The sequence below is a fragment of the Larus michahellis genome, chromosome 5 (genome assembly GCF_964199755.1).
Source record: "Larus michahellis chromosome 5, bLarMic1.1, whole genome shotgun sequence".
NCBI classification, from domain to species: domain Eukaryota; kingdom Metazoa; phylum Chordata; class Aves; order Charadriiformes; family Laridae; genus Larus; species Larus michahellis.
Window position 1 is genome coordinate 51,661,533 of NC_133900.1, and position 18,302 is coordinate 51,679,834.

Consider the following 18,302-nt stretch of genomic DNA (forward strand, 5'->3'; position numbering starts at 1 on the left):
AGGGAGGGGAAGAGAGCGGCGTGACTCCAATTGGCCCCGCGGCTCTGTTGACAAACACCGCTTCTTCCCGCCCTCTCCGCTGGTCTCCCCCAGTCAAGAGGCAGCGGCGGGCGGAGCGGCGTGGCGCCGGACCAATGGGCTGCTTCCCCGCCGCAGAGGGGCGGGCGGCGGTGCCGGGGGCGGTTGCGCGCGGAGTGCCGGTACGTGGCGGCGGGCGGGGTGGGGCGGGGCAGCGCGGGGAGGGCTGCGGCGCGCGGCGGGCGCCCATTCTGTGGCGGCGGCGTTGGCGGCAGCGTTCATGTCCTAACGGCCGGCGGCGGCGGGCGAGGCGGGGCCCCTCCATGCGGGGGCCGCGGTGCCGCAGCGCTCTGGCCGCCTTCACCTTGCTGTTGTTGCTGTTGGGGGTGGCGGCAGGCGGCCCGGAGCCGCCGCCGCCGCCGTTGGCGGGCGATGCCGCGGCTGTGGAGGCCGCTTTCGGGTTGGGGGCGTCCGCCGCTCCCGCCGCGCTGCCGGCCGGTCCCGCTGATGTGACGGTGGAGGACGATGAGGCCGGTGTGGCCCCCGCGGCGCCCGGCGAGCAGGAGCCTGAGGAGAGCGCAGAGGCCCGTACCGGCGGCAGGTGGGCGACGGGGTGGGGGGTTTGTCGGTGACTGGGATGAGGGTCAGTGCCTGGGCCGGGGTAGGAGCCCGCCCCGGGGGGCGGGGGGTCAATGCCTGAGGCTGCTGAGGGGTTGTCGGCCGTCTGGGCGGGGGGTCAGTGCGTGGAGTTGCTGGGGAGGGGTTTATCGCCCAGTTTGGGGTGCTTGGCGGGGGTCAGTGCCTCAGGGGAGAGGGGGGACAGCGTCTATAGTCGGTGTCTGGGGGTGCTGGGGAAGCGGGGGGCTGTCTCCAGGTTGGGAATCAGCAGCTGGGGGTGCTGGGGAGGGGGGCGGTGGGCGGCAAAGGAGCTGCAGGGTCCCGGGGGTCGTGCGTGGGGAAGGGGAGGGTGCAGAGGCGGGCTCGGAGGGGTGCGCCGCGGGGAATAGCGCTGAGCAGGGTCAGTAGTTCGAGAAGAGTGGAGAAGGCAGGCGGGAGAGTTGGGCTGTGGGTTGTTTATAGAGGGAGCGGTGTGTTGGGAAGGGGGTGTGTGGAGAAACAAGGGTGCCGCAAGCTGGTGCGTGGGTTTGAGCTGTAGGGACAGGCAGGGAAGTATCTGAAGGTGGGAGGTGAGGCAAAGGGGTGGAAGAGACGAGTCCCGCCATGGCACTGGAATGGGCCCTGCAGTAGTGGACAGGCTGGGGCGAGGGGGGAACTGGCAGTAAGAAGAGGGTACTTCAGGACCTCACCATCGCTAAGGTACTTGCTCTTTTCTATGGTTGTTAGCAGGGAGAATGGGTGCCTTAATTCTTAGACAAATATGCTGCCGGATGTCATGCTAAGTGACATCTGGCCCGTCTACTTACCCTGATAATACCAAGTCTCGATCCCTTCCTTGACTTGTTACCGCAAGGCAGTGCTGTACCTGCGGCAAGGAGACCCACAAGCGCTGCATCTGTAGTCTAAACTCTTTCCAACACCTGCAACTCACAGTTGTTCAGAGCGTTGTATGCCTTTCTGCCATCTTTTTCTTTTAAAGAAAATACGGTTCTCCTGTTTACTTAATTGTCTTGTTAAACACAGACCCTGGTGTATGCTTGAAGGGAAGCCAAACATGCAAGACAAATTGCTGAACAAGTTTCAGAATGTAACAAGAGGAAATAAAATCCTTAATAACTGCATGTGGCAAGAAGCTCTGGCAAAAGAAAGATTTTAATGAATGACTCAAGTGCAGAAATGTTACTGAGCTGTTTCCAGTCTGCTTCTGAATTGGCTGAGAAAGATGAGGTGATAAGCCACAGCCAGAGTTTAACGGAAGAAGAGCATGACTAAATGCCTGCTATATTTGAGAACCTGTTCTAGAAACGAAAAGCTGTAAGCTGTTTGTTAGTATAGCTGAGCATTCACTTAGAGTAAGAAACTGGCTGATAACTTTGGACGTTGTTTTCTTTGAGGAAAATCTATTGACTTTTTTGGTGATAATCATTCTTTTGTGTATCAGCTCATCAAAATCCTACCTAGTTTATTACAATTCTACTATATTCAATTTTTAGTAAGACCTTCATTTATTTAGCCCTGAAAATATTTAAAAAAGGATTTCAGTTTGACTAGTAGAGCTAAGTAAAATACATTAAAGATTGTTCAATTTAGTAATTTAAGACTGAGATGAAATGTCGCTGTTCTCTAATTGATCGATGTATAGGAATAGATTTGCTGTCATCAAATAAAAATAGCATGGTTGCCTGGCCACAGTATTTGCCTGCATTTCTTTATTTTTTTCATCTGTGAGAACTCTACTCACCTCAGCTAATTATTCTTCAGGAATCAAATATCTATGTAATATAGCAGGCCAGTGTAATCTGAAAAAAAACCCCAAACAAACAACCACGACAAAACTAAAATCCCAAAAACAAACCCCAGCTGTTTTTGCTGTACGTGAATGAATATAATCATCTTGGGTTTGAGGATTTTTTAATTTCCTAGAAGAAAATGTATGGGTTAGTGAATTACTGTGCTCTTAACATCCAAACATGCAGGTTTTGAAATTGGAATAGCTGCTTAAGAGTTCAAGTTTGACAAACAGTCCTATTTGCAATGTCCCTACTGGCTTTTGAGGGTGGCCTTTTTATTAGAGTTGTGGGGTGTTTTTTTAAACTGAAACAGGAATAGTGATAAATGTTGTACCAAAGCAATGATAAATTCTGCATGTTTTTCTAACAAAACCAGCTAATTTGAATACATTTTTTTTTTTGCACAGTGAAAGGGTGTAGATGAGCTAAATAAGTGTTCCTTCTCTATCCTGTTTACATCTTCCCTTGCAATCTTAGGCCTTTTCTTCTGTTTGTAGGTAAAGCAGATACCTTCACTTCTGTAATGTAGAACAGAGCTGTGTTCAGGCCACCTGATCTCAAAATATGTGCTGTGTTCATGACGAAATATAAACGATGGTTTTAAGGCCCAGGTCTGGCCTTTTGTCAATGTATGTGGAAGTTTGTGGTAGATATTTTGCATAGTTTCAAGGAGGAACATTATAACTGCGCTTCAATAACAAGCTTATGTCTGTGAGCGAAAAAGGATAGGAAATGGTAAGAAAACATTTTCATTTAACCATAGAGGCTGTTTGTAGATGGTCGGCTTGGGGGAAGTATGTCCAGATGTGTTTTCATGTTGACAAAGTGCAAATAAAATCTGACTATATAGAGTTAGCTTAGTCTCTGTCAGCTGCTGTGATTACAGAAACCTTGGTATGTGCCATACTCTGCTGGCCCCATGGTTTAGTCTTTCTGCTAGCCATCTGTAAGGGCCCAGAAGGGATTTTCTTCTCCTTCATTAGTTGGTTCATAATATGTTCTGGAGCATCAGCTGGAGGCAAGGTGATGTACGTAAGCATCTTCATCATTTTACTGATGTTCGTTTTTCAGGTTCCTGGTTGATGGGTCTTGGGATTTAAGTTACTGCCTAGTTTGGAGTGATTTCTGTATCTTTTTGTTCTGTACCAGGCTTGCAGAGACTACTGCAATTCTGGTTTTCTCTTGGTGTTTGAGGTTTTTTTTCCTTCTCTAGTATGTGTGTGATGTGATTCACTCACTAGTATACTCTGTGACTGGGTTGTATTAAGTGTTTTGTGTGCCATGGTGTGCATAATTGAGGTCTAGTTTGATAGTGTTCGTAGAAAACTTGTATGATGTTGGAAGTTGTCTCCTTTGGTCAAGGTAGTCCTTAAGCTTTACCCCAGTCAGGAGGTGGTGTTGATATAGCCAGTGATAAGATATTGTTTTGCAGAGAATAACAGAGTTTCTCAGGCTTAACCAAAAGAGAAGCTAACATGGGAATTCCTTTTTCTTGCAACTTGCTGTTTATGTGTCCCAAAGATGCATCCAGAGTGTCACTGTTTCAGTTCAGTGTAATGGAATTGCAGGTACAGTCCTAACCTCTTCAGCCAGCAAAGGCTTGCAAAGAGATGGCTAAAAGGATGGCTCTTTATTCTTGAATCATGGCCATATTCTACCGGTGTTTGTAAGAATTTGCTGTAAGAATTTGGCATAATATGCTACAATAAACTCACAACTGTGTGGTGACAAAAAGCAAGTTGCCTGCCTGTTTTTAAGCTCTGAAACAGTTTCTTGAAGTAGTTGCCCAAATTGCTTTTATCAGACTGTGTTAATCTAGTGTTTGATTAGATTACCTGAAAGATGGGAAGATCTCTTGGCACCACTTCATACTCTCAGTACGCAAAGCTGCAAGCAGTGGATTCTCACATAGAAAGGGGGAAAACATGAAAAAAGGAGAATCTGATAGTGAGAAAGTATAACACTAGCATGGGTCTAGGGCATGTGTAGACAAATTGCAGATTTTATACCGATTAGAGTTCGAGTGACAGGATTTTAACTTACTGGATTCAGTCAGAGATGGGGAGAACAGGTATTAAGATTTTAATTTATAGAAAAATAAAGTAAGTAACGAAGGTTTTTATACCAGAGTAAGGATTTTTAGCAGTTAGTTTCTGTCACATGGGATTAATGATGAAGAGCAAGATGAAAATGGGACCAGAAACATGACTATTTAGTTCAAAACAAATCAGTCATTAAAAAAACAGAGACAAATGAATGTTTTTCTTGCACCTAGTTCTAATTCCAAAGGTAGCCGTGTGGAAGATTTAGGTATAGCTGAGCCGGTCCTCTTCCCATGTCTTATTGAAGAGTTTGCTCAGTAGGTGGAGTTTGTGAAACAAAGTCCACTGTAGAGCTGGTGGCCAAGGGGACTCATAAAGAGTACCAGGAGAAGTTAGGTTTTTTCTGGTATGCAGAAACGGTTCGATAAACCAGTTTTTCAAAGTGTGTGCTATTGGTACAAAGATTTCATCTGAAGGCATGATTATTCTCCCAATCCCACCACCTTTCCTTATCAGCTAAACTTAAAACTTAAGTGCGGTTACACCACAATTTGGGTGGCTGGAGATCACAATGCAAGTACAGATTCCAAAACTGCTGTCTTGGGTGGTGGTGGTGAGGGTTAAATAATGAGATAACTCTCGGGGAAGGTTGAGGTTTGCATCTGGTGGGGGAAGATAGTAAGGAAAGGTAAGATAGAAAGGCATAAAACATTTGTTACTTGAGGGAGAAGTCAAGCAGGAAGAAATACACAAAAGGAAAATAACAGGAGTAGATGGGAAGGATTTCACAGTCTTGACTTCAGTGATAATGCCAAAACTCCCTCCATTCTATCTACACCACCTTTTTTATAACCTAGTTGCTAGCTGGATCAACATAAAATTTAAATAGACCCACTTGGAATAATATTTTTATGCAATACTGGAGGGCTTCAGATAAATTGTTTTACCATAAAGCAAACAGATTCTGTTACAAGTGTGTCCAAGGCCCTTAGTGTGTGCGCACTTGTTTATGGTGCTTGAGAATAGATAGTCTCCTGCAATCTGGTTTATCATTAACCCAGTCTAGGTTTCTGTACAGTTTGAATAATTGTATGTACTCAGCTTACAAAAACTCATGTGTTCTACTGTTCAAATATTTGCACAATTGGTGTTTTTCTAACAGTTTCTTAAACTAAGCTTTTGGAGGAATGGGATGCTTGGCTGCCTTCAAAAGTGTAGGAGCTGCTATGTTATTTTTGGTAAAGGTTAAAGATGTATTTAATTTTATATTTGTTAACAATATAGTGCTATAGTACTGTATAAGGTCCTATAAAATGTGTGGCTTACTTTTATATGTAAAGCTGCAATGTTTTGCATGACCTTTGTTGTAGGTGAGGCAATAAGCTGCTATCCCTGAACATGTTTTTAAGATCATGACTTTTGTTTTTCCCTCTTTAAACGATAGCCCCCATTATTTCTTCTCTAAACTTCAGCTTACTGCTCTGGTAACTTTGGACAAGTAAATATATTTGGCTTCAGTTCTACACGGTAATTTAGGGTCCCTTATTGTTTAAAGTAATGATTCATATATATGTCTGTGTGTGCGTTGCCTCCCACCTGCCCTTTCACCCCACCCAAAAATAGTTAATCTATCCATCAGGTTTATTTGCACAGTTCCTTATTGTCATTGAAATCAATGTCTATAAAGGTCTTTCTGGGTCACTACATCCAGCCCCCCTCAGTGCAAGCAGTCTGTAAAGTGATCAAGCTCTACTCACTCCTACAGCCTTTGAAGATTGGTGAGCCTGCTGCAAGCCAAAACTGGCAACACATCCCAGCTTTTTCAGGTCAGAGTGAAACAATCTTCAAGGGGAAAAAAGGCCCTTCAAAAATGCCTTGTCAGTGTGTTACCTCTGATGCGTTGTTTAGTGGTTTTGGTTTGGTTTGTTTGGTTTTTTTATTTTAATGCTTGAATTCTATCCCAATCAAAAGTGCTGATTCTAATTGTACTGCTGTGCAAGCAACAATATTTACTAAAATGGATGAGCTTCAGGTGCTGTAGAAATTGACAGCTAGCCTGCCATTGCCATGTATCCCCAGACAGACAGGCTACTTAAAGCCTAAGCTGCATGAGGCGGTTTGCTTGCTTTGTTATCTGCAGACGTTGGAGGTGGTTTCTGGTGTCCTGTGTAAACCTTAGGCAAGACTTGTTTTACTTGTTTTATTCTAAGACCTGACAAATCTCCAGGATTGCAGTGTTTCATCCAGAGGTATTGAAAGCTTAGTTGCGTCTTAGTATTTCTTACGTACTGATGTGCGGGGTTAATAGTTTCAGTCTAGGCTGTTTTGAAAGGACCAATTGAAGATCAGTGTAGAGGGACTGGGAAAAAATAGGGTCTATATTGTTTGTATAAATATCTCAAAGATCTCATTCAGTTGTGGTAACGCCTGCACGCGGGAGCAAAAAGTCAACTATCTTCCCCTGAAACTGAACTCTGAATGTCTTAATAGCATGTACATCTATGACATCCAGCAAGTGGCTTCAACTTTTCTACTTTCCCATGTTGGTTTAGGTAGGGCTACCAAGTTAAATTGCTGTTTTGCAGAATATATAGACTTAACTTCAAAGTTGGAGTTGCACTGTGTTAAGTATAGAAAACAGCTAATAGATAAACTCCGTACTGCTGTAGTTTTGACTGAATGCTTCCAACTTGCAGATCTCTAGTAATTATCAGCACTTTGGATGGACGAATTGCTGCACTGGATCCAGAAAACAGTGGGAGAAAACAGTGGGATCTGGATGTGGGATCGGGTTCTCTTGTGTCATCCAGCCTCAGTAAACCAGAGGTAAGGCTCAATCTCTTTCCTGACTAAATCTTTAAAAATAGAATTTTCTATAATAAAACAAATGCAACTTCCTCTGTAGTTGATAGATGTTAAATAATGCAGCAAACTTAATATGGATAAAGTTTGATAGCTGTTCTCAAACTTTTTTTGGAGTGCTTACATCATGTTGCCATTTCAAACTACAGTGTGTCAGCATTTTAGTCTTGCGATTGACATATGTGATAACTTTCAAACCAGATGATGTAACTGAGTTTGGGAATTGTATGCAATTGCTGATTCAAAACGAGTTTCTTGTAATTTTAAGCAAATGAAAGGATCATCTGCTTTGTATTACTACAGTATTTTTGGCAAGTACTGGCTTTTTTTTCCCCTTAAGAAAAGCAAAAGTCCTTATGACTTAATAAATGAACAAAGGGTTGCTTTTTAATTTTTTACATATACACTAGATAAATGGACTGCCTATAAAATAGAATGTTTGCAATGAAATAGAGCAGGAAAGGTCACCATGAACTACTGAGTGGTAAAGGGTTGCATCACTTTTGCTGATAAACTGTAAGATGGAAATCTAAGGGGTTGAATTTCTTGTTTGGTGCTATTTCCACCATCAGTTTGAATAAACTTAGGCTAGAAATTAGAAGAAAGTTTTTTGCTGATTTCCACCCCCCACCCGCCCCGCCCCTGCACTGGAGAAGTAAGATCCATGTGTCATTCTCTCCTAGAATGAGGAGGAATAAATATACCACGTAAGACGTAGTTTGTGGTGATGACAAAGTGCACAGTCCTTCACTGTCATGGATGGTTGGATTCGATGACCAGTCCCATATTGCACTTTTGCATGATAAGCATCAGAGAATGAAAGTTGAATTCAGTGGTATTCAGACTGTATGAGCTTCTTGCATGTAGTTCTTTGTTGCTGTCTAGTTTATGTGACCTCTGTTTTGGTATAAAGAAGTCTAAGGCAAGATTTGGTCTGTTGCTGTGGTAGTGTTAATATGAGAGCTAGTAATAAGTGTCTTGGATTGCAAAGTAATGTGTATATTAACTTGTGTTCCTTTGTTTCTGAGAGAGAATTTTATTTACGGATGCACCTTTTTCAGTCTTGTTCAGATGTATTTCTGTGTTTAAGAAAAAGCACTGTGGGAAAGAACTTCTAGAGCATAATTTAAAAGAATCGAAAACTGTAAAAAGAACTGTAAAGAGCTCTGTTAAGAGGAAGGTGCCAGTTGTAAACTGCGGTCCTTTACAAATGTTTTTAATACTTAAAATATTGCTCTGCTATCTGTTGTTGCTGTGAATAGTTTCTGATGACCACTGTGAATATAGAACAACTGGTTATAAAACACGCATTTGAAATATGTGCAAATATGAACTTCATTTTTCAGTACAAATTAAGACACAAGCCCAGGTTTTTAAAGATTTCAAGAATGCAAGCATTTAATACTGTAGAGGTGTTTTTGCAAATCTAGATTTTGTTGCTCAACTGATCTGTCCAGAGTTTTGATCTTTTCCAGTGTGGTATGACTGTAGAAACTGAAGGTTGATGCATATACACCAAAAATTGTAGTATGTCCATGCCATATTTAATTCTCTTCTGTGGCTACAAGTTAATAAGTTGTGGGAATCATAAAAATACAATTGTAAAGAGCGTTTGTTATGCATATAGGAAATTTCAGAGGGGCTTTCGAATTGTTGCATTTCTACAACTGCAGCCAAAAACACTGATGGATTTTGGCAGTTAAGATGCAGGGCCTGGAAGAGAACTAATTTTGGAAGTAAAACGTCTTTCTGGCCTTTTAGAAGCCGTTAAGTGTTATGAATATAGGCCTTTTTAGACTTACTGTCATGTAAACAGATGCTGTTAAGATAAGACAGAATTTAACAAGAAACAAAAGTGATGAATACCCCAAATAAACTATTTAAAGTTTAATCTGCTGTCAGTATCAGCTGAAAGACTTCATGCAGTGAATCTCACTACTTGAGTGAGTAATTGGCCTTATTAAAGTTGTTGTGACAATTCTGTTATGGGTCAAAATACTAAATTCACTAAAGTCTCAGTGTCTGTCATCTCCCCACTCTAAAGTATTTCCTTTCTGATTTGGGCATGTGGCATGTTTAAGGTTTACTCTCTCAAACTAACTATTAAGGCTTTTTCTTCCTCTTCCAACATTTTTGAGGTAAAAAAGGCCTCTGTGTCTGCAACCACAATATTATTATCTTAATCATAAATCTGTATGATTATGTAAGCTGTTAACCTACATCTTCTTGTAAGAAATGGCAGATGAGAAACTCTTTTTGCGTTACACTTGCAGTGCTAAAGACTTGTGTTCTTTCAGGATGTGGAAAGTCTGTGCTGCTGTGTCTGAATTGTTTTGATGAGTTTTTCTTTTTTTAACTGTCTTGGGTGAGGGTGCAATGAGCTGTAGTTTCAGGTCCTGGTGTGAAAGCATCAATTTAATTTCCAAGTGGCTTTTAAGAAAAGACATTAGATCTTCAAACTTACAGTGTTTAATAGAATAGTAGTTACTTCCTTTGCCTAACTGTAAAATGTCAACTTGGCTGTCTGGAGCTCATGTGTTAATTAGGAAAGTGAGGTAGTAAAATTTCAAATGTTCCAGCAGCTCTGTCAAACACTTCAGATTTTGAAACTGCTGCTTATGACACTGACAAGTGAGGTGTTCATCATTTGTCATGTGAACAGATCAATTAGACAGGAAAGGCTGCTGAATTGTGTGTCTGGATAACTAAAACAGTAAAATTCATTCCTTGGCTCTAAGCTCCAACATAAACAGTCATGGTCAGGGTGCCAAAGCTGAAAAGGTATTTCAGGTATCTGTGGTATCTGTGTTTCGGTCTTGTGCAAAAAAAATTTAAAAACTTTGTTTCCCTATCCATTGCGTTAAAATGAAGAGCCCTTTTCTATAAAAGCTGTAAGTTTACAAGTCCAAGATTTCTTGTTACTTGCACATAAATATTGCTTGTTGAAGTTCAGGGTAAAGTCATTGGATCTCAACTTTTCTGAAAGGGAGCTTACTTTTAAGGAAAACACTTTAATTTACTCTTTAAAATTTAGCTTTGTAATGAATACATCATCTGTAGTTAGACAGAAGAGAATACTTCTGGGAGAATCAGCCTGTTAAAATAATGATGCTTGATCATAGTGAAAACAGAGAAGTGCCTCCCCAGAAGTGGAAATAATTCATAGCACATCATTACGAGACTGTTGTCGTTTACTAATGAGGGTGATACGTTCTCTTACCTGCATAGCTTTATATGAAATTACTTAATGGGCTTCTGTCTCTTTCTTTTATGAGGAGAAATTAAAGTGTGATTATGCCCGTACATTAAAATGACTGGCCAATAGTGGGTAGCATGACTGATGGGACGGGGGAGGCTGGAGAAGAGATGGAGACATAAAGAAAGACTACTCTCGGCTGGATAAATGGTAGAGATACTCCTGTGAAAAAGCTGGTATCTGATGTTTGATGTGAAAAGGGGAAAATAAGTGGGATGCTTGATGGTGATGATGTGAGAGTAACAGCTGAAAAATACATTCACGACTGTGACATGATTTTTCTTTGCACTGTCAGGAACACTGCAGGGAGTCCAGCCTGACAGGGCAGCTCCAGTCATAGTAGTTTCAGTCCTCTGAACAGAAGCTGCACTGGGATGTACTCGATAAAAGTAGCTGCATTGGCTCATGATTTGGCTGTTACAGACTAATCCCTAAGTAAGCATCTTATTTCCTTATTTGAGAGATTGGAGATCATGAGACAAAACGAGTTTCAGTCCACAAGGCCGACATTTATGGTAGTCATAGTAAACATACCACCATATCCTGGAAAAATTAAATAATTGGGTTATGTCATGTCACAAGATCTGTCAGCATCCTTATCCCTCTAAGGGCTCTCAGTATCTTTGAGTTGCATTGTGTATATATATAAAATTATTGTCATTTTTATTGTGACACAATAAATTAAACTTTTCTACAAACTTAGACATCTGTGTGGTCTTTTTTGGACATAAAAGTGGCATGGTTTTGTGGAATAGCCCGGTGTTATATTTTTTTTTTTTTCCCCAGAGAAATGTGGAGATGCAAGGAAGTTTTATACTGAAGTCAGCTGAAAACTAATTGCTTTGTAGGCAAAGTGAACCCATAGATATCTTTAGCAGATTGCTCCTTTTTTGCCCTTTGGAGAGGACAGACTGAAGCTTATAGCAGTGAGTTGGGAAAGGATTTTGAAATCTCCACAGCTCCACTAGTGACATGACTTAATGTACGGTATGAATGTGTCTATATCTTTTTTACTTTTTTTCTTCCCTTTATCAGTATCATAAATAATTTCAAATTTTCAATGCTTTGATTCCCCAAAAGTTCTGCTGTGAAGTGTCCAAGCATGTGGGAATCACTAAGGTACCGACTGCACTTCCTTGCACGTTAGATAAGGCAATCTCTGTACCCAGTCAAACTAGAGAAGAGCCAAAAGGTGTCCTAGGTCACTTTGGGAATGTGGGGAGAAATTCAGCAACTGTCATCCTTTGGCCTCTTACACTTTGGTGCAGAAGAAGTTGCAAAACCCACACTGAATCGCATCAGGGCAAGACAAGAGGTCAAAATGCCTCTGAGGGGCTTGAATTGTGATGTCTGGATTCTTTTATGTGCCCTCCTGGAGGTTGGGGGAGGGTAAATAATTTAACTGTGTCTTTGAAAGAGAAATCTTGTGACATCAATTTTAGGAAGGTCACACCCACCACTTAGGGCACGCCTGCATCAGCATTTTATTAGCCTGAATAAAAATGAGGAGTTTGTTTGGTCCATAGCTTTCTACTTTAGTTATTTTCAGTTAAGTCACTGCCTGTAAATATCATCCTACTAAATGCTAAGATATGTTTGTTTTGGGCATGGGTGAGGAATACTTAAGACTGTCAGAGTTGTTTGAGTATTTTCACTTAAAAGGTTATTATATAGCAGCTGTTGAATACAGTGCTGAGTATTATGAAATTCTGTTATCCTGTATAAATCTGTTCTGACACTGCTAACAGTCACTGGACAAAACAAAAGGAGGTTAGTTTCAAACTGCACAAACATTCTGAGACAATGGTTTTCTCTCTGTATTCTACTTAAAAATGAATGGCTCTGTCTAGCTCACTGGCGTTAATCTTAACTTTTAATGTATTTGTGCATGTTAAAACATCTGTCATGGGACACATCAGCAACAGAAGCAATCTTTCCTGCGTAGCAGTTGGAAGAGTCTCTGTGCAACCGTACAGGCTGCTTGCGGGAGCAAATGCTGTGCAATGCGGTCAGACTTCCTGATACAGGGAAGAACAAGTTGGTTCTCTTAAGCCTTTGAGTGTGTGCAAAACTTTCTAAAGCAAAGTTTTACTCAAGGAAGTGAAGAATAAAATTTAAAACATGTCTATTAGTGCTGTAACATTACAGCTGGAAAGTTATTTATGTTGTGAACAGATGGAAAGCCCCCAGTTGCCATTCTGTTCAAGCAGGCCAGGTGTAAATCAATGGATTTGGTTTTGAGGTGACTAATCTGGGGAAAATCTGTTTCCTTGCAGGTAAGGTGGTATGATCTCAGTTTTCTGGAAGAGTATGCTAGGACGGTTCTTTGTGTCCTGTAGCTGATCCTTATTTTTGTGTGCTACTGAGACAGATGTAGGACCACCAGATACTCTGATAGCTGAGGTATCATTCCTATGGAGGAACGCTGGGGCGTCATCGAGTTCTCTATTGTATAGGTTTTCTATATCAGAAATGAAATTAAACTGTACTAAATGAAATAGAAGATGTGGGAATTGATAACAACAAATTTGTTGAAGGTTGGAGGGGATCTGTTTAAAACTGAGAATACTGTGTACTAAGAGATCCTGTGACAGGTTATCATTTTAGTTCCTCTGCAGGGGAAGGAAATGTGATCCTGTGCTGCCTGCGGGTAGAGAGAGAGATATAAGTGTCGTAAATGGTCCTGGAAAAGCTCATAATGAATAAGAAGTGAGTGTCCAGAATTGTACTTCAAAGGAAGATAAATTCTAATTGCAATTGAGGCAGAGGAGGTTTATTAGGGCTATCAAAGGGAGTGGAGCCTGTGTTTGCAAGAAGAGAATAGATGTGACTGCTTTTTAACTACATAGACGTATTACGATTCCTGATGGCACAAGTGGTTCTTCTCATTTCTCTTGCTGGAAACATGCACAGTATGCATAGCCATAAAGAGGTGACAGGCTTGGGAAACTTAATGGAGAAATCCGCAGATTTCTGAGTACAAATCTTGGCTGCTTTCTTGGTGAAACAAAAGCGTATAATTTAGAATTATAAATTATTATCGACTTCTGTAACGCCTTTGACACAGTCTCTCACAACATCCTCCTCTCTAAATTGGAGAGATATGGATTTGAAGGTTGGACTGTTTGGTGGGTGAAGAATTGGATGGAGGGCCCCATCCAGAGCGTAGCAGTCAACAGCTCAATGTCCAGATGGAGATTGATGACAAGTGGTGTCCCTCAGGGGTCCGTGTTGGGACCAGTACTGTTTAACATCTTCATCAATGACACAGACAGTGGGATTAAGCGTACCCTCAGCAAGTTTGTGGATGACACCAAACTGAGTGGTCCAGTTGACACACCTGAGGGACAGGATGCCATCCAGAGGGACCTGGACGGGCTTCAGAATTGGGCCAGTGTGAACCTCATGACATTAAACAAGGCCAAGTGCAAGGTCCTGCACCTGGGTCAGGGCAACCCCTGGTATCAATCCAGGCTGGGGGATGAAGGGATTGAGCGCAGCCCTGTTGAGAAGGACTTGGGGGTGCTGGTGGATGAAAAGCTGGACATAAACTGTCAATGTGTGCTCACAGTCCAGAAGGCCAACTGTATTCTCGGCTGCATCAAAAGACGAGTGGCCAGCAGGTGGAGGAAGGTGATTCTGCCCCTCTTCTCCTCTCTGGTGAGACCCCACCTGGAATACTGTATCCAGCTCTGGAGTCCTCAGCATAGGAAAGACATGGACCTCTTGGAGTGAGTCCAGAGGAGGGCCACGAAGACAATCGGAGGGCTGGAGCACTTCTATGAGGACAGGCTGAGAGAGTTGAGGTTGTTCATCCTGGAGAAGGCTCCAGGGAGATCTTATTGCAGCCTTTCAGTACTTAAAGGGACCTTATAAGAAAGATGGGGACAAACTTTTTAGCAGGGCTGTAGTGGCAGGACATGGGGTAACAGTTTTTTAACTGAAAGAGGGAAGATTTAGACTAGATATAAGGAAGAAATATTTTACAATGAAGGTGATGAAACCCTGACACAGGTTGCCCAGAGAGATGGTAGATACCACATCCCTGGAAACATTCAAGCTCAGGTTGGATGGGACTCTGAGCAACCTGATATAGTCAAAGATGGCCCTGCTCATTGCAGGGGAGTTTGGACTAGATGACATTTAAAGGTCCCTTTCAACCCAAGCTATTCTATGATTCTCCTGAAAATAAACTTCTAATGATGTTCAGTCGCCAAAAAAATCATTGGTAAAAAAACTAATTGTTTTAAAAGATTTGGATAGCTAGAAGTTGTACTGGGAAATGCAATCAAACTTCTTAATGTCAACTGGTAAACCTGTCGAGATGAGGAATTGCTGACAGATGCCTCAGCTGAGTTAGTGGTTAGTATGATGCGGCATCATGATTTTTGTTGGGGTGACAAGTAGGGCTACTGCTTAGACAAGTGGTCTTATGTATTTATCGAAACTGCACATCTTCAAAGACAGTCATCTTAGTTCAATGTCTTGTTCAATTAAAAAAACAAAGACTTCCTATAACTGCGTCGTGGTGGCTTTCTTGCTGACACTTGATATAGTTAGCACTGATGAAGCGCTGATAAAGTGTTGACATGTATCCTCTAACTCGTACTGTAAGGATGTTTGGGGTGATGACAACATCCGTTATGAGACACGTGGGAGGCTACAGAACAGAATCTTGTGTCTTGTATGATACTGGCACTCTCAACCCCAATCCTCACAGGTGATGCTGTGCCTTGAACAAAGCCAGGAAAGTTTCTCAGAGTTACTCTGGGCTAATGTTTATCACCAACTTTCATCTGTCACACTTACAGACATGGTCAAAATGCATTGCTGCAAATCTTGGAAAGGGAGTTTACCATCAGCTTGCTGTCTCTGTTGTTTAGTTATCGTTATAGTGGCTTGTAATTTAATTACATATGGTACACTGCATGTTTTGTATTGGCTGTTAAGCAGTTCTGGTGTTTACAGATACTAAAATGGATCAACTCTAGTCATGCCTAGACAAATACCTGTTTCAGCACAGGGAATGGAAAACTTAAATATTTGGAGCTCAGCTGCCTAAAACACAACAAAGTGATTTATTCTGCCCTAAAGCCTTTTCTGAACTTTCAGCCTGTATCTTTATCTGTAAAAGAAAGTGGCTGTTTCAAGCGCTAAGCATTTTAGACAGTTTAGCAAATCATTCCTTTTGCAGCACAGTCACTGACATCTCATTTCCGAATTTCTTCTGGACTTTGTCCTCTGTACACAGGTAACTATTAATCTTCCTGTCACAGTCACTGCATGTTTCGTGCTCTCTACTTTCTTCACATCCTTGAAAAAGACGACTGTGCATTTGCTGTGTTATGATCTTCTCCTGTACTGGGCTCTCCTTTTCCATAGGAGTTGCTCTGTGACTTAATTTTTCAAGACACACGGAGTCTGTGTCCTTACCTTAAAAAACACCTTGTCCAGGCAAGTCCAAGAGAAGAGCATACAAGGTCTGACAGAGATCAGCTTAAATCCTGGATCCCTGAAGTGACATGGGCTTCTGCTATTGCTCATTCTCTTTGTCTCTGAAGAGAAGCATCGTGCTTCTCTTAGCTCCCAGGTGTTGCTACAGCAGCCCAGGTAGTCTGCAAGAGAGCTTTGGTGGGGTAGAGTTACAACATCATCTTAAAACATCCCAATACTGGAACAGTACCAACTTTGACACAGTGGCTAATGAGCTTCTCTATGGGGCTTGTTTCTGTAGAGGCAAGGTTTTGGGTAATTTTCATTTTCTTCACTAATGTTCTCCCTTATGTGCTATTAGTTTTAAGGAGCTCAGTGATGGGCTCAGTAGCAGGAGCTACGGTTTGTCTCAGAAAAGACTGCTTTTAAGTTCCAGAAGACTGTTGCAGTCTTTCCTTATTAATAAAACTTGCCATGTTAAGGAGGGGGATGGAATAATGTCAAAATAAAGTCTTTCTTAAAGCACCATGTGGTTTTTTTTATTATTAAGGAGAACAGTTTTTAAAAGTCTGTTACCATGGCAGCAAAGCAGGCTGGCATGTCTATAGTCAAAACCCCAAGTCTTGTTTGACTGTGATTAAAGTAACGGTGTTATTTTAGTTTGCTAGTCTTCAGAAGAAGGGTTTGTTTGATTGCACAGCAAACAGTACTGGGGACCTGAGCTCTTTTGAAGCCAGGGCAGTCTAGTTAACGCACTGCGGTTCCTCCACTTCCCTGCATGGCTGCTCAAGGGAGGGCAGAGGATGGAGTAGGACTAATTCTTTTAATGGCAAACTCAAGATGAACAAGATGCTGTGCCGCTGGCGCTGGAAAGGAGAATATAATTCTCAAGCTGCTGTGCTGCTGTCATGTGTTGCTTTTTGCACTGTTTGTGTAAAAGACAGTTTTGTCAGGGCCCTGGTAGCTTAAACCTGATCAGATTTTAAGATTTGAAGTGTAGAATCACAGCAGAGATACCAAATGTAGCCATTTAATAAAGTTGTTGGAAGGTCGTTGTAGGTGTTGCTTTGAGGAGAGAGAAAAAAAGTTTTCAAACGAGTTCTCTAGTATTCATCCAGGCACAGGATTACAGCATCACTTCATGTGCTCAAAATACAGGGCTGTGAAAGTTATGCTTATGACTTGTCTTCTCTAGCCAGTGAAAAATGAAATAGAAACTACCAGCTTGTGGATTATGAGGGATGGTGGAAGGAAAAGAAAGACCATAATAAATGTAAACTTCTGTCATAAGGATCTTACCGTGGGTGGGAGCAGGGGACTACGTTCTGTTTCTTGGCAGATCCCATGAACTGTTGCTGGGTGAGCTGCACAACCTGATGGCAAAAATCATCTTGAGGTTTGAGAAACATCTACACTCACTGTTGCTGTGCAGAGCTGGTGTGTCCTTCCAGTGTGTCACACCCCAGCTGAGATGAAACCTATTTCCATGGCTTCTCTGACCTGCTGCTCTGGCACGGGCTGGCTCTTACCTCTTCAGAGCAGGAAGGTCACATAATCCTGGCTCCATAAACTGCTCGATAACATACTGTGATTCATCAGGTGTCCATGTGCAGCCTTTCTCACGGTCCTGGTCTTGAAGATGGTCTGGGCACGTATGCTGGTTAACAGAAGGAGGAGGTAGTCAGGAACAGGTATGCACTTTGTAAACAAGTGTAATGCTGAGATCAGAAGTAATGGCATTCACAAGAAGGAAAGTGTTTCTAGACAAAACAACCACCTGTCTGTTGGTGTTTCCTGTTTCAGCTTCCTCATTGCCCTTGAACCCATTTCAGAAGGTCGTTTTGCTGATGTAAATCATGGACTCCCCTTTGCAGTCAATTTTCTTCTTCCTTGGCTGGGTAAACAGCCCTGTATGCTCTGCAGAATACTTTGCTCTTTTACCAGTGCTTTAGGCAGTGGAATAGCTTAACTTGACAGCTTTTGTTTTTCAAAAGATTGTACTAGTGCCTGGGTCTTTGTTCTGTCCTTAAGGAAGCAGTGATGTTGTGGGCCTTGCAGAAAGTTTGAAGAAAAATACTTCCTTAGACTTTAGCTGGCCCCTTCATCCCAGTATGCTCCTGTTTGATGAGGGTCTGCCTGTTAGTAATAGGATGCTGTCATCCTTTTTAGTACCCTGTGCTTCAGGATTTCTGCAGGTAGCTGAAGGGAAAACAGGTGAATCAAGATCCTGAAATCCAAGGTGAAGAGGAGAAATAACCTCTTATATTAGAAAGAAATCATAAA

The 18,302-nt window shown here is 42.0% G+C and overlaps 1 protein-coding gene across 1 annotated transcript in view; it reads left to right on the forward strand.

Annotated features, from left to right (window-relative positions):
• Positions 1-222: 222 nt before the first annotated feature.
• Positions 223-18,302, forward strand: part of EIF2AK3 (eukaryotic translation initiation factor 2 alpha kinase 3) — a 45,472-nt gene continuing 27,392 nt past the window's right edge. The window contains exons 1-2 of the mRNA XM_074587260.1: positions 223-619; positions 7,165-7,294. Of these exons, the coding sequence (XP_074443361.1) occupies positions 342-619; positions 7,165-7,294 (408 nt within the window). The 5' untranslated portion in view covers positions 223-341. The remainder of the gene's footprint in view (positions 620-7,164; positions 7,295-18,302) is intronic.